Below are 16,367 nucleotides of genomic sequence, written 5' to 3' on the forward strand. Positions count from 1 at the left end.
ATGTTTAGATTCAGATTCATCACCAAATCTGATGCCTGAATCTTCCCCTGGAAAGAGGAGCAGGGATGGCCTCTGTCTTCACTTGCAGTGCATAACACATCTTGGTCGTACAGGTCAGAAAGCATCTGGATCTTGCAATCACATCCCACTCACCAAAAAGTTTAAGAGTACCAGTGATATCATGATCCTTCCTGCCTTTCTTCCATGGCCAAGACTGAAATGCTTCAGTACCACACTGAAGTCACTAGATCAAATCTAGCAGACCATTCAAGTGAAAAGAAAACCAACCACAGCCTGTACTCAAGGTCCTTTCTCTTCCCTTTAAATCCTAATTATTTATTTTCACTAAATTTTTGCCATACAGAAGTTAGACATGTCTCCTTACTTAGACTTCTGTGTTAATTCTCCAAATTCCTACACTGAATTTATCTCACCAACCACAAGGAAAGCTATGACAACTAACTTGGACAAGAAACCTACAGTTTATACAGCTCAAAGCAGAGATCTTGGAAAATTATGAAACCATAGGAAGAAAAAAAAAGGTCTCAAATATTTTATGCTGATACTTACCACTCCACTGTTCTCAAATCAAAGAAAGCAGTGACAGCAAAGCTCTTATGAGGACATCTAACCCATGACACTGAGATGAGCCCCTCCATCAGCATGGCATTGGCACAGCTGTATCTCTCTTCACTCTGCTCCAAATGGGTTATGTTACTGGTATGAACGACAGACCCAAATACGGCTGTACCTTGAGTCTGGTTTGTCCAGTTAAGTGAAAATAAAAATGTATTTTGCACTACAATAAGAGGATACAAGGCTGGGCTGCTTTTAAAAAAAAAAAAAAAACAAAAAAAAAACCCAAAAAACCTCAACAGCATCTTCAAAACGTGAGAGACAGAAGCCACAGCCAGACTATTATTTTGCACTTTGATCAATGCAACTTTGCACATTCCCTACACAAACAACTCTCTTTTAAACTGGTATTGGGTGAGATTATTAGAACAAAACCAGAAAATTATGATCACAGTTTATGCTCCTAGCTTTTGCAAATGACAAGCTAAGGCTTAGCAGTGTAATAAACTATAATCGATAATCTTGGCACTTCTGCAATAATTAAAAAGCACTATATAGATTGTATCCACATTGCTTAGTCTAAAAATAAGCATGTACAAATTAAACAGGATACATCATATATATACACATTATTCATTTATGAAAAGCAATTATTTGTGCTGAGAATAGCAGAAGTCCAGTTTGGAGCTAATAAAGTAATTAAAAAGAAAGACAAAACAACATAAGCTTAATTATTATTATTTTAACATGTTAAAAATACAGTCACATCAAAATAGGGTACACAGTTATAAAACTGTTGCAGATGAAATAAGAAAATAGTGTGTATATATTTTATATATAAAAATCTACAGTATTTACTAATGCTGATACATATTTTGGAGCCTCATGTTGTTTGCACAAATAAATTGTACAGCTTCGTTATGAATTACAGAACCATCATTAAACACGGCAATTATTACATTTAGCCACAATATTATATACATACATTTCTAAGCTGCAGTAAGCAATCAGAACTAAAGTAAGCCCAAGTTATATTCATCTTCACAATTTTAGTCTAGGATTTCAGTGTAGTGCTTGGCTACAGTTACTTCGCTGCAGTTTGCAATTTTTAAAATATAAAATTGCCCAGTTATTAAAAATTACATCAGACACGTTATATACACAAAAAAAAGTTTTGAAACATACTAAGTAAATGTTACTTCCATTTGTAAAAATTGTATTACTTCTGTACCTTAAAACTTACAGAGCCAACCTGCAGCAATAATAGGCACTAAAGCTCATTCTTTAAAGAAAAAAAAATAATATCCATTTCTATGTTTTCAGTTAACAAACCTTACAAAACAAAAGGGAACACGACAGCCTTGCAAACTGGTGTTGATACCAATGTTCAGTACTTCAGTATTAGAGAAATCTCTCTGTTCAGCACTCCAAGGACCTCTCCTGGCGAGACCCTCTGCTGCCTCAGCTCCCGACGAGAGGTCAGCGCATCCTGCAGCTCGCAGGACTCCATCCTACGTGCGCCACTTCACCTCCTTTAAATTCCACTCCCAATTCACAGTCAAGGAAAGGAAACCACGAAGACAGAAAAGGCTGCAAACACTAATTAGAATTACTTACATCAGCAGGAGTTTAAGGTTCCTGTTAACAAGTCAGGGTCATTTTAGTGTAAAGCACCGCGCAGTGCGAGCCCGACAGCACAGCAGCACACGCCCCACCACAGACAGGAACCTGCCAGCAGTTTGGGGGGAAAAGGGGCAAAACACAATGGAATCCACCCACAAAGCTTAAGAGAAGGAACACTGCATACTCACACAGCTTGAGGAATATCAAGCCTGGAGCAAAGCTCAGACTCCTGCGTGCACTTCACAGAGGTGTCAATGAGTTATGCAGCTCTCTGATACACCTGTGAGATTTGGCCCTGCAACCAGTTTTAGTCTGACAGCACAGCACGGCAAAGTGAAAGGTGCAGCACCATTTCTGTATCTGGCATTAGTCTCACTGTGCTCCAGTCTTTTGCATATAGAACGACATTCTGAAGGTAGATTTGGGTGAGAAGGAACAAATTCTCCACTTTCGATGCACTTAACCCCTAAACACTGCCCTAAATTTAAGCACCATTTCTTAGCCAGATTAGAGAGACATTTTTGGCTTTCTGCTTTTGCCTGCCTGCTCCTTCCTGCTGAGGAAAATGAAAAACAGTAGTCAAAGGAGAGGAAATTAACTCTCACATATGATTAAATTAATAATCCCAAAGCATCTCCCCTGCCCAGAACAGATACTGGGATGCTGAGGCAGCTGTATAAAAATGACAGAAATTCCCATTCAAAATGAATGGCTTCTCAAATAAATTACAAAGAAAAATTAATATGAAATAAAAGTACTTCACGAGCTTTGCCCAAAGCTAAATGCATTTAAATTTAAACTCTTTAGCTCTTTTCCATATGAGTTTGTGTACTGTGAGTGCACACTCACACAGGCGCACACACACACATCTGTACAGTGCATTAACAACGTCAGTTAAAATAAAACTTTTCAGTGTGTTACAGGTTTTAGGCAGAAGGATTGTAACACAAGTTATTTAAAATGTAAGGAGCGACGACAGCATGAACCACATGGTGTGTATGAGCTTATTGCTATGTCTATGTGCATTAGATCACTTCCAGTAGCTTCCATGCAAGTCCAAGAACTCCACTAGCTTTCGACCAAAGCCTGCAACATCTCTGAAATAGTGTCGTTATTTTTGGACTTACATGAACCACCCACATTTCAGAGAACTGAGGTGGATATTACTAACACAGTACTGTTCAACTGGTTTTGGTTCTTGCCATTTTACTAAGCAAAGCCAAATTCTCAGAGGAGCACAGATTCATGCATAGACAATCCATCAGTTCTGTTTCGATAGTGCTGGCCTTGAGCTGACGGGCTTGGATGTTGGTACTGTGGGGAGCCATTCTCTTCAAAGGCTGGGGAAGTCCTGTATCTCACTGGACTGTCCACAGAAACAGCAGGAAGACTGCGCTCTTGTAAAGGTGTTGACTGAAAATGCTGGTATTTCTGGAAATTATCCAAGTGGCCTTTGTTAAGGTCTTGGCTCCGGGGCTGCCTGTAGGGTTCATGTCTGTAGATGTAGGCAGCGTCCGGCCACTTTCTCTCGTCTGGTAAATAATCTGCTGGAGGGATTATGAATTTGACACCTGGGGAGGACCTCGAGTTGCTGGTGTAAGCATCAACAGGAGCGACTTCTGTCTGAGCAGGGGCTGGTGAAAGAGGAATTTGGCGACTGGCAGGGTAGGAATTCATTTGCAGTTTATTTGGGGAATAATCTACTGACATGAAAGGAGCATATGGCCTCCCAGAGGGGCTGGGCCAATTCCCGTGGTAATGCAGAGGTGCAGAATTTGTATTGCCTATACTGGAAACATGCTTTGGAGAACTCCCATAGTAAGTAGGGGGATTACTATAACCTGGCAGTGGCTGTGTTACATTCAATCCATGAGATGGACCATCAGACTGAGATGCATATTTTGGAGATCTGGGTTGTGAAATGAAGGTATAATTATTGGGTATTTTTAACGGAGCTGGTGTTTTTTCCATTTGCTTTCTTAGACTATTAGAAAATGCTACATGCCCAGGACTTTGTGGATGAGCTCTCTCAAGCATCTCTTCAACAAGATTCTCGTTCTCAGTTTCATCCTCTGAAACATTGTCATACTGAGATGCATTAGACCCTCGCTTACCTTCATCAGCATCCAAAACCTTCACCTTTTGCTTTACATTCAAAGGCTGCATTTCTCTAGGACTTGGTGGTGGGCCCAAAACAGAATGGTTTACTGGCCTCCCTTTCACCTCTGCAGTGAGTTTCATTGTCTTTTCCATTATTTTGATATCAGACGGTTTATTCCACTTAGGTACAAATTCCCTTCTTGTATTGGAAGTAGCATTAGAATTTTGATTAGCAGCTGCATTATTGTATAGACTTGAGTTGTCTTGCTCTGTTGGCTGAGGCTTTTTTCTGGTATCTACCTCATTCTTAGGCAAACTGTTTTGTGTCTCTATTGGTCGAATCTTCTGCTGTTTTAAGGAAGGTTTATTTTCCACAGAATTAATTATTTTTCGGTCATTTGATGAACTTTCTGGTTCTTCTTCCATGGATGGTCTTCTCTCTGTCCTTCTTGCTGCTTGTGTACCAGTACTGTTCTGTCCATTAAGCATTGGAGTGGAGTTAAGCACAGAAGGTGGAGGTCCTGATGGAATCTGCCCCAATGGCTTCTTTGGAAATTCGTCTTCTTTACCTACAACAAGAACAGGAATAACATAAATTCACCTCTGTGCAGAAGCCTTCTTTGATCTGTTCATCATGCAAGCAAAAAATGGCTAGAAATTAACTGGGCCTCTCTCTGGGTCACCATTCTGCAACACCTCAAAGGTTCTTCTGTACTCTGACATTGAGGACAGATTTTTTTAGCCTCTCATCCCAAACAGTTATTCTTCTCTACAGCTGATGCAATTCCACCAAGCTTTGGCTCTATCATGACATGGCTGAGAAAAACCCCATTTTCCTATATGACATGTTGATTACAGTACCTACTCTGTATGGAACCCTCCTCATACTTTTACATTAAGCAAACTACTTTGTCCTCTTTAAAAATCCTTCCCAATATCATTCTCCCAACTGATTGTTTTCCATTCATTCATCCTTTAATGTCCACCTCTAGCAAGCCACACCATCAGCTCCTCCCTCATATGCATCAAGTTCCCAAATGACATCTTTGAACTGTCTCTCACTTTAGTTTTTGGGTGAAGCTCCTCATTAACATCTACACAATTAAGACCTGGTTCCCCCTAAACCCTTTCCTGCCTATAAATTTCATCCTCAATATTAAGAACCTCCAGTAAAAGGCCCCATACACAGAAATCTTTTTTTCAGTTCAGCTTTCTATCAATACAGAACAACTAAAGCAGCTGACACCAATACTGGCTATGTCATGGCTTCAATTGAGTGTTCCATGGACGGGTTTTGCAGGACACAAGGACATCATTTACAGAACAAGGACATGAATGGAAAGTTCTCCCAGACTGGAGCTCAGCACACTGCAACAGCCAGTGGTAAATGTCAACTGTGTGGGGACCCAGAGCAACCCACACTGACATACAGAAACAATGAAGAAGTGTTTCACGGCTCGATGCTGCTCACAGAACAATTCACATCAAATTTTGTACTGCAATCCTCCTTAGCAGTCAACGCCCTTCATAATCACAGCCAAAGTATTTTATCATATCTACTTGCATATAACTTATTTGTGTAATCCATTACTTTCTCATTATAAGAAGAAAAGGTCATGCGCTTCTCATTAAATGTATTCATCTAGATTTAATTCATTTGATGTTCAGCATTAAAAAAAAAAACAAAACACAAACGCTTTAAAGTCAGCATTACCAAACAAGTTCTATTCACTGTGTATCCATTTATAAACAAAAGCTTTGTCATAAGGAAGAAAAAAGCAATGGCTACCCTTGCTGAAATGCTAAGCAAAATTAATTATATAAAATGGCTGTAGGTAAAATAATTTTGTCTAATCCCTGCTTCTTCCTAAGACAAGGACTGTAGAATCTCTTCCATCAGAGATCAGAGAGTTAGCACTTCACTTTCTAGCTATTTGTAATTTAAATTCTTTTTGTCTATAAGGGTTCACAGGAGTGAATACACACAAATGTCTCTCCGTGACAAGTGCTGTAGTTACAAGTGAGCTATGTTCATTTATACAGGCATGAGCAGAAGCTCAATCTTTGATGAGTGGTTCATGATACAGATACACGGAGGAAAGCCAGCAGCCAAGGTCACTTATTTGTTATAACAGCGTAACAAACTACCAGCATGGATCAGTTGCTATATAAACTAAAGGAAAACTAAGTTTGAGCCAGCCAGGCCATTGCAGGAGGACAGCAGAGAAGAACACAATGGTGCTGTCAAATAAGACAACAAAATAAATGCACTGTGTTTTCCTGATTTTTCTTCCTAATGGCCAAAGGTCATATGGAAAACCCACGCTTTGCTTCAGAAATAACTACAGAAACCTCACTTCATATACAGCACACATGGTGGGGCCAGGCCTCAGCAGCAGGCTCCAGTGAGTGGCTCTTGGAATTACAAGTCTGATGTTGAGTCTCTTTCCATAGGGGCCCTGCTATTCCCAAATAAAATCTGGAACAGGGTTCTCAGACCTGCACTCCCCAGCAAGGGATTGTTCCACTACTGGAAGAGCAGATGAGGGGACAAAGGAAGGAGCTGCATGGATGCTGTAAAAGAGGTGATTTAAGAGTTCTGCAATACACTGACTGCTGCACCAGCCTCTCCAAAATTATCCTTTAGTCTTTATGAATAGTTCACTTTCTGAACTTGCTTCTGTTTGGCAAGAGGCATTGGTATAACTTAACTCCACCTGCATCCTCAATTACACTGTTAGGCAAAGCTGAAGACCTTGTCTCCTAAATAAAAGGGAATTTTGCACATAATAAATATTCCTGATACTTAAACCACAGATTGCAGTGCTTTCAATCCTGCTAATCTTGAATGCAAAAATAGCATGAAATCTGCATTAAGAAAGAATACTTTGATACATACAAAATACATACCAAAAATCTGCCATCTAAATCACACAGAACTAATCTTTATGGGCTGCTAATCCATTTATGGCCTCCAAGAGATCCAAAGCAGTTATGGAACAGAAGAAGAAAATGGCTCTGCAACATCACTAAATTATTTCATTTCTGTCCTTGTATGGAAGACATGTTTTAGAAAAAGTGTTAACTTCCTTCCACACATGAAATGAAAATATTTTTAGTCCTATATATAAAAACCTGAAGACCAGTTCCTCTGGTAGCTGCAATGCTTCCCTCATTTGTCCAGGGTCATCAAATGCATGAACTTACTTATTTTCTCCCAGCTTTTACTCTAAAAAATGCCTACAGAGCAACAGCAGAGAGATCCTTTAAATATACTTGGTTGCACAATAAAGGTGGGCTTTATGTGAGTTTTTGGTTTTTAATTTCACACACTTAAGGTTTCCTAATTACCATTAAGCTCTAATAAACCCAAGTGAGAATACTGAAGACATTTTTACTGAATTCTATCGAGGCTGCTTTGTGTCACCTTCCCCTCTCATTGCAGGGTAAAGGAACACCCTACAACCAGGCATAAGTGGGCTGCATGGTCTAGGTGATGAATCCTGGAACATGAATCACAGCTGTAAAATGACTGTCAGAGAAATCCTGCCATGCCTGAAGTGAAATTGTTAGAACTCAACATTAATTCACATCCTGAGTAACAAGGAAAGTGTTGCAAGACAATAGTTCATTTAGAAGAGAACCTCTGCATTTTAACAGCGTGATACTGTGCTTATAGGCTGGTAACACCAGAGCTTAGTGCTGTCAGGGAAAACAAAATACACAACAATGAGAACATGTGGAAGAAGGCTCAGTGGGGAAAAGAAGAAATACAGGTTGAACCTCAGCCACAGGACTTGCACAAAACTTGGTTTAACTTGACCTTGGATGCAAACAAGTGGCAGTGGTTTGCTCAGTCACCCACATCTGCTTGTGGAACTAAGCAAGGCCACATTGCTGGAGGTACCAACTCAGGAATCAAGGCTACCAGAACGAGCCTTGTTCTGCCTCAAAGGTGCTCCAGCACTGATCACCTCCAGCCATAAAAAGCACTGGGAGGAAAGGAATTGTGTAAGGCTCTATGATGTTGCAGCAAAAAGACATCTTGCAAACCAATCACCTTCTAAAGGAAATTTTCTGAAACTGTAAAATGGCTACTTAATTTTAACTGAAGTGTACAGATCACACATAAATACCCATACACACACATGCACAGTTGCCACTTCCAGTGAAACAAGAACTTTAAAAAGCCCCAAACAAATAAAAACTCCTGAAGTTCCAAAAAAGTTAACAAAAATAAACAAGTAGAGGATAACCAAATTAGCACCATGCACATGACTACAACAGGACTCTTCAAATGCACAAAGGGCATGCCAGCTGTGTTTGGGACTGCTTCAAGCAGTCCACTATCAGCAATAACAGCAAGAAACTAATAATGCTGCATGAAAACATGCTAGCAAGAAAGAAAGAAAAAAGGTAATAGAAGCAAAAAGCTAAGGAAAAGAAACCATAATGCCAAAGCAAAAAAAAGAAACCAAGTCACAACAAACATCTCTACCCGAAGAGGTGCACAAACAACTTGCCAGACAAGCATGCAAAAGCATCAATTCCTTCAAGCCCCATTTCTTTTATCTATCATTATTCCACTCCCAATCTGTCTAAAGCCTCACACACAGCTCTCAACGATCTCCTTTACTACTTCAACTACACTCACTGTTCAAACTCCTCCGATTTGGGCACAAAGAAATTTTATTTGGATGTTTTAAAGGAAATTCAATTGAGTATCTGTTTGTGTAGATGATCCAAGATCTGAGTTAATTCACGGTCTGACTGAGAAATGGAGAAAGTGCCAAATTCTACAAGAAGTACTTTTGGGACAAGTGCTTTTCTATACAATCTGTGATGTTTACATACAAGAATTGAAAGCATTTTAAAACTAGAAGTTAAGAAAAAACTGTCTAGTTCAGCTGTGACTGTTTTGACCTGTACAATCATCAAAATGTCCTTTGTTCTCTGAAGCAATCTAGGCAATGAGACTTTTCCCAAGTTGCCAGCATTCCCGTGGGATATGGCTGCCTCTACTTTCATCCTTCTCTCCTTCTTTCCTTGCTTCAACAGAGTAGGTTTGTAGACAGTTTAGTTACTGGCTTTTCCCAAAAAACAAGCACTATAATAGCTTCTATCAGAGTTTACAGAGCAGGAACTATAGATTTTCTCTTTTTCCTTTAAAAGAAAGGTAGTGATTTAGTTGGTTTCTATGCAGTATAGCATAAAATAAGCAAACAACAAAGGTAATAGGATGAAAAATGGGTGAGGAAGGAGAGCAATGGAAGAAGAGGAAGACAATTTAAGCAAAACAAGAACAATCAGGTGCTTGTTTGTTGTTGGCAAACATATTCCCTGACAGGAAAAGGAGCAAAGCAAATACGAGCAGATCTGACTGCTCCCCAAAAGATAAGAAATACAAGCCATATTAAAGAAAGTTTGCCTCTTGACTTCCTTCTGCTCAAACAAGCCTTGGCCACCACCCAGTGGAAGTCGATCTCCACTACAAGACTTTTACAGATAATTGCTTCAGGAGGCACTAACAGCCTCGTGCATCGAGTAGCAGACATATAATTGGAGTAAAGTGCTTTAAGTGCTCTCTCCAGTGAATAACAGTCTAGTCCTTAATTTCAGCACCAGAATACATGCACTTTGACTCTTCTAACACAATTTTCAAGGATGGTAATGGTCATAAAAACAACTCTTAAAATGACATCTTGAAATTTTGTGTTTATTTTCGACCAGTGACATCCCATCTTCTTCAGTTTACAAGTCCAAGAGAATTTTAAAGAAATTTATGTGCCTGCACTAGAAACTCAAGCTGCTGTGTGAAAGTCAACCTCTGCTCCTCCTTCCTTTATATGCCATCACTTTGGCACATATGGCAAAGGACTTGCTAAATTAAATACTCCTGGACAACCTGAAGGGAGAACTAAATGCAGTGTTTGCCTCTCTTGCAGCTTGTGTCACTTTTACAGTACTGACAGTAAGGAAAACTTATTTTATAAACATCTGCATTCAGATAAGGAAGAGAAATCTTAAGATATTTGGTTATTAGCTAGAAGATACAGGTGACCAACTGCACACCTCTAAGGTGCCCTTGCAAAAAAGAAATTTCTAAAATTAACCACTGCATTACATGCCTAATACCACATTTCTTCCAGCAAATATACTTCCTTGAAAAGTCAGTTTTAAACAGCAATATGAACAGTGACCAACCCAACTACCTGGATCACATGTTTAAAGATCATGCAAGTTCTGAACAGTAAAGGTTTTTAAATTATGCAAAGCCAAAGCCTAAAACTGCTAAGGATATACACTAACTGAATTAGTAGAACCTCACATGTTACTTTAGTTCATAGTATTGTAAAGTAGTTGCATCACACAAGAAACCAGGCAGAAAAAACAGTTTAGTTGATTAAAGCATGAAATGCATTGTCTGGAATAGCTACTTGTGTATTCCTGAAGTACAAGAGAAAAATCCCAAATTCCTCTGAAACAAAACACAACCAAAAGAAAAACACCATCAGAAACAGGAAAGTCAAGCTGCTTTACATATTTCTACTGCTTTGGCTGTCAAAAGGTTCATTACCCGGAGAGAACAGACATTATTTAATAGATTACTGAGGTAGTATACATTTCTTCACTATCACTGATGACTGTGTAAAATACATCATTGAATAAAAGATACTGATAATAAATTTAATAACATGTAACTTCAAAGACAAATATCAGATAAACATTTTAAATTTTATGGCAAATGCAAGATTCAAACTTTGTTAGTCTTCCCTGAATACAGGAAAGACTGGGAAAACTAGAAGAACTGCAGTTTAAAGTTAATCACATGGACACAGGCAGATTCCAAATTTGCCAATATTGCTTTAAAATTAAGGTACAAAACCATTATCTTTGATTTAAGGCCTGCAGCTGCTGCAAAGTCTATTAAACTTTCAGTCATAAAAACCCAACCCAGGACCCTCCTGCCCACCCTTTTTAGAATTCTTCTATTAATACAAGGGTGAGACACTGTCTCAAAAACAGACCTGAGGGGCTTCACACCTTGAAGGTTGGTCTGGCGGTCTTGTTTACAAAACACTGGATTAATAAACTATTTTCAGCAACATATTTTTAATATGGAACTTTCACCGGTAAGCACTTCTGTTTATTAAAGTCAGACACTATAAAAATCTATCCACATATAAATACTGTTTATTAAGCATTGCATTATTCATGTAGTCCTACAGGGAAAAAAAAAATCAGAGCAAAGCTAGAAATTCTATCCGTATCTTGTGAGCATTTATAGAATTTAGCTGCTGTTTAAAATAACAGACAAGGAAAGAATTTGCATCAAGGAATTTTGGAAATCAATGGTGTATACCAAGGAGATTCTTCTCATTATGGCCTTAACATCACCCTTGAATTAAGGAAGAGATTGTTGAATTTATATTGGATCTGGCTCCAGGAGAATATGTAAAGTCACACAGATTTAGGTGAGAGGGCTCTTCTAGAACCAGCCATGGTGTGGACATCCTTCATCACATTCCAGGCAATCCAGAAAATACCAAATGCCTTTTCTTCTTTTTGAGGCTGTGTCAGAGAGGTACCTTCAAGGACAGTTTCTATGTACAGCTGTGACAGCCTCCCTTCTCCAAGGCCTCAAAAAGCACAGCTCCCCAGTCAGAGCTGTGCTTATCACACAGCTCCCTGTCTCCAGAGCCACAGGAACAGAGGGATGCCCATCCTGGGTTGTAGGAACAGCAATGGAGTTGCAAACACCCTCTGGAGGTTGCACTTGCTAAGTATGGGCTACCCTGCACTGGGCAGCACTCAACTAGAATTCAGCACACAAAGGAAGAAAAATCCGTCGCCTTCTTTGTGCAGAACGGCCCCGGAAGTGGCAAAACCAGCTCACTGGCATCCAAAATTAACAGGATCCCGTGAACACCCATGTCTTCTGGCTGGACATTTTAAGGGCTTTATTAGCGAGAAAATGTTAAACAAGTCCCTTCCTTCTCTGCTCTGACGGGAACAAGGAGCTCCTTAATTCAGTGAGAGAAGCCATGGAGGAAGTGAGCCAGAGAAAGCTTCATCAGCCATAAATAGACGTCCACTTTAAAGTAACACAAAAGTTATTACCTCTTCTAATATCCTACTGCAGCTTACCCTACTAGGGCAGGAAAATCTATACAGCCTAACAAAGGATGCCAGATGGAAAATTCCACTGAGCTTAATTAGCTCACTGCTATTCCTGGATGACTGATACTGATGCAACTGCAAGATGAAGAATTTTTTTTTTCTTTTTCCTAACACACATTTTTTACTTTAGTTCATAAAGGTGCAATTTTTGCTCAGTGTAAAAAAAAAAAGTGCAAGATCGGAAGCAGTGCTTTGATTTCAGCTGAGAAAACGAAAATAAACATTATTTTCCCAGGCTACAGTGAATGCTTAAATGAAAAGGCTGGTATTTTTTGTAACTGTATCACATATAATAGTTTCATATGTTTTAGATTAAATTAGAAAAAAAACACTAAAATTCAAGGTAGTTAAGAGAGTAGAGCCAGGCAGACATTTGCATGGGAGTTTCATGGCCAGCTTTTGGCAGCCTGTGGGAGGGACCCCACCCTGGGGAAAGGGAAGAGTGTGAGGAATCCTCACCTCAAGAAAGAAGCTGCAGAAACAATTTATGATGAACTGACCACAACCCTAATTCCCTGTCCCCTGTGCTGCTGGGAAGGAGGAGGTAGAAAACAAATGGGAGTGAAGTTAAACCCACGAAGAAAGGAAGAGTGGGGAAAGGTTTTTCTGAAGGTTTATTTCTCGCTATCCTACTCTGATTTAATTGGTAATAAATTCAGTCAATTTCCTCAAGTCTGTTCTGCCCATGATGGCAATTTGCTGAGTGATCTCTCCCTGTCTTATCTTGGTCCAGAAGTCTTGTTTTTGTTTCCTCTCCTCTGCCCAGCTAAGGAGGGCACCTGGTATCCTATCAGGATCAACACATGAGCAAAGCTGAATATCTAGAACCTGAAAAAGAATACTGCTTGAAGACAGTGACTAATAAAACCAAAATTAAGAGAGTGCAGAAAATTTTAAAGAATAAAACCAAAGGCTTATGAAATTCAGCCTCACTCAAGGAGAGATAAGAGCAAACAAATCAGCTAGATTCCCAAGGATTAGGATGAAGGCATTTTATTTTTAGTCTGTGAAAGGTTAAATAATGTTCCCTTCTACCCCTAGCAAAAACATACATAAAGGCTTGCCCAGGTTAATCTGAAATCAAAAAGGAAAAAGCTCAATTCCAGCACCAAAATACACTTCACTTTGGCTTTGCTCTTCCTGTTTTAAAATTAAATTAAACCTTCTCATTCACATTTAGGGGGGGAAAAAAACAACACACAAAAGACATTTTGTTACTGATTTTTCTTCAGCTACCAAAATTAAGAACCAGTGTGGCCCAAAACACTTTGCATGCTGTCAGCTGACTGTATCAGAAGTTACACCTAAGCGTGCAAGGTGTGAAACCAAACCACTGCATCCCACTGCCAAAGTGTCTCAGGAAGAAGACACAGTCACCATTCCTTGCTGTTGGTATCCACAAGAAGACTGAGTGCCTCTCACATTTTCTGTCACAAGGTGGGTGACTCCTATGTCACCTAAATCCTCCTTGAATTTTCTATGAAAATCCAGAGTATTCTCAAACTTTCATTTGAAAGCATTTTATGTTCTACCAAAACAAAGGCCTTGAAACAAATAAGTTAGGAACAGACTTTCTGCCTTCTGCATCAAGAAAATTTCCAGTAAACTCTGTATTTTCCAAAGGAAGTCTCAGTATGACTTACATGGATGTGGTTTTCTAGGCTAGAGGACACACTAGCTCCATCAAATAGCAAACTACAAAAATCTTTCCCAATTCTTCCCCCACCACAGCTTCAAAGCTGAACTTTTCACTGATGAAATTTACTTTACCGAACCCATTAAAAAATCTATGCATCTACAAACAACTGAAGTTGTTGGGATAAGCCCCTCACTGTTCAAACATAACCATGGAGAACTATTTAGGACTGGACAGACAGGATTCCCATGATCTATCTCCTTGTAACATGGTGGTGTGGAGCTGAGACTCAAACTCAACTTTGGGAAAAAGGATGGAGAGATGGCAGAATGGGAATGCTGTGGTGAGAAAGGGGAAGCAACAGATGAAAAGGCAAGGGCAGAAGGTAGACTTAGACCTGTTGTGGGTGGAAGAAATTCTGCTGGACAGATTGTACAGAAATTCAAGAACAGGGTAAAATACAGGAATAGGGAGCAAGAGAAATGGGAACTCTGAGAACCAAAGTAACAAACAAATATACAGAATATCTTTGTATTCCCTAGGAACAGATGTGAAGAACCAAGTAAAACAGCTATTTACTTGTAATGAGGATTTCTGAGACAGCCCAATACTGCATGCAGTAAATAATGTCAACAAAAAAAGAAAAGTTAAGTTCATTAATGAATGAACAAATTATCACAACAATGCTACACAGGCAACCTTTATGCTGACACTTCTTAACTTCTGAAAGCTAACCATAGCAACTTAATAAAGTTACTTCAAGGTAAATTCTTCCATGATTGTAATTTTTTAAAAAACATTTTCTCACATACTTTTCTACAGTTAGCAAGGATGAAGTAAAAGGACTGAGTAATCACAAGAAAAATTCTAATTAAAGACTGTGGAGATAGGGATAGCAAAGAGAATAGAATCCTAAGAGAAAGAAGAGATTCTATATATTTCATAAGTAAGGCCACATGAAACAACCATCTCTTACCTGCAACCAAAAAGCACGAAGGCTAAAAAGAAATAATGAAACTATTCCATTAAACACCCAGCAAGTCTGTCACTTGCAAAAAATTAAAAATCTGGATTTGACAAACAGAAGGAGCTATTTGACCTGAAGTTTGGTCCACATCTAATTAATCTACAAAACAGTCTGGATTCTCAGACAATGCAATGCTTCAGACACTTTGAAACCTTGATATTTGATCCTCTGTCTGAAAGGTTTTCTAAATTCAAGTTAATAAAGTTACCAAAACATGATATTTTTCACAGTGCTTTGCCATTACCTTAAAAACAGTAAAGAAAACAGCAAAAGATGAGGAAATTCATGAAAGGAAAAGCGGTGATTTTACACTGTAAAATATTTTTGGGTAAAAACTCCCCAAATCCATGCAGTGATGAAGAGGAAAGTATTTGCACAGTTTTCAACAGCATTAATTAACATTTTAAAAATTAGCAATGTGTGAATAACTCCAAATATCTAACTCTACATATGTGCAAGTTTCTTACCAGCTACTGGTAAATCCAGCTTTGCTCGTTTCAATTCTGATATAGAATTTTGGAGCTGCTCTATTACAAAGTCATCTTCATAGAAGAAATCCTTGGCTAAAGACTCCTGCAGAAATTCTACAAGCTCTTCCATTTGTAATTTCATCAGATGCTCTATATAAGGAGAAAATATTACAATTATACATTACAACATCTTGATAATGACCACTCAAAAAAGTACTTTAGTCATGAGGTGCTTTTGTTTTCAAAGTAGAATGAAAAACACCTGTTAATTAGGCAGATATCAGATTTCTACCAGAGATCTACAAATACATTAAAAAATCACTTTCAAGTCACCATGGAAGTCCTTTCTACATATTATTCTTTACTTAGGATGGTGTTTCCCAAAAAGGGGCATCTTCAGAAAACTAACTACAAGTCACCCTCCTTCAGCCTTCCCATGTCCAACAGCTTCAGGTCTTTATTTGTCAGCCTGCAGCCTCAATTTACAACCACTGCTGTGGATCTGTACAACATTCATCATCTCTCTCATTAGGAGCTCTGAAAAGCAGAAAAACATTTTAAAAACCGCTATTTACAGTACCCTCATTCACAACTGAATTAAATCCCAATGAAATGATGATGGCAGTTCACACTTCAGAACCGTTGCTTCAGGCTCTCTGAAAATTCAGGTCATATTTTGAAAGTCGTTTTATAGTTACCAGATTATTTTTCTTTCCCTTTTTACACAGCAGTAAGGCCATGTGGATTGCAAGGC

At 38.9% G+C, this 16,367-nt stretch overlaps 1 protein-coding gene across 4 annotated transcripts in view; it reads right to left on the reverse strand.

The window, feature by feature from the left end:
• Positions 1–1,299: 1,299 nt before the first annotated feature.
• USP6NL (USP6 N-terminal like) overlaps positions 1,300–16,367 on the reverse strand; it is a 111,886-nt gene continuing 96,818 nt past the window's right edge. For all 4 annotated transcript variants that reach the window (XM_040062624.2, XM_040062625.2, XM_040062622.2 and 1 more), the window contains 2 exons: positions 15,611–15,763; positions 1,300–4,868 (listed from right to left, as the gene is read on the reverse strand). In XM_040062624.2, coding sequence (XP_039918558.1) covers positions 3,427–4,868; positions 15,611–15,763 — 1,595 coding nt within the window. In that variant the 3' untranslated portion in view covers positions 1,300–3,426. The remainder of the gene's footprint in view (positions 4,869–15,610; positions 15,764–16,367) is intronic.

This window comes from Hirundo rustica, chromosome 4 (genome assembly GCF_015227805.2).
Source record: "Hirundo rustica isolate bHirRus1 chromosome 4, bHirRus1.pri.v3, whole genome shotgun sequence".
Classification (NCBI taxonomy): domain Eukaryota; kingdom Metazoa; phylum Chordata; class Aves; order Passeriformes; family Hirundinidae; genus Hirundo; species Hirundo rustica.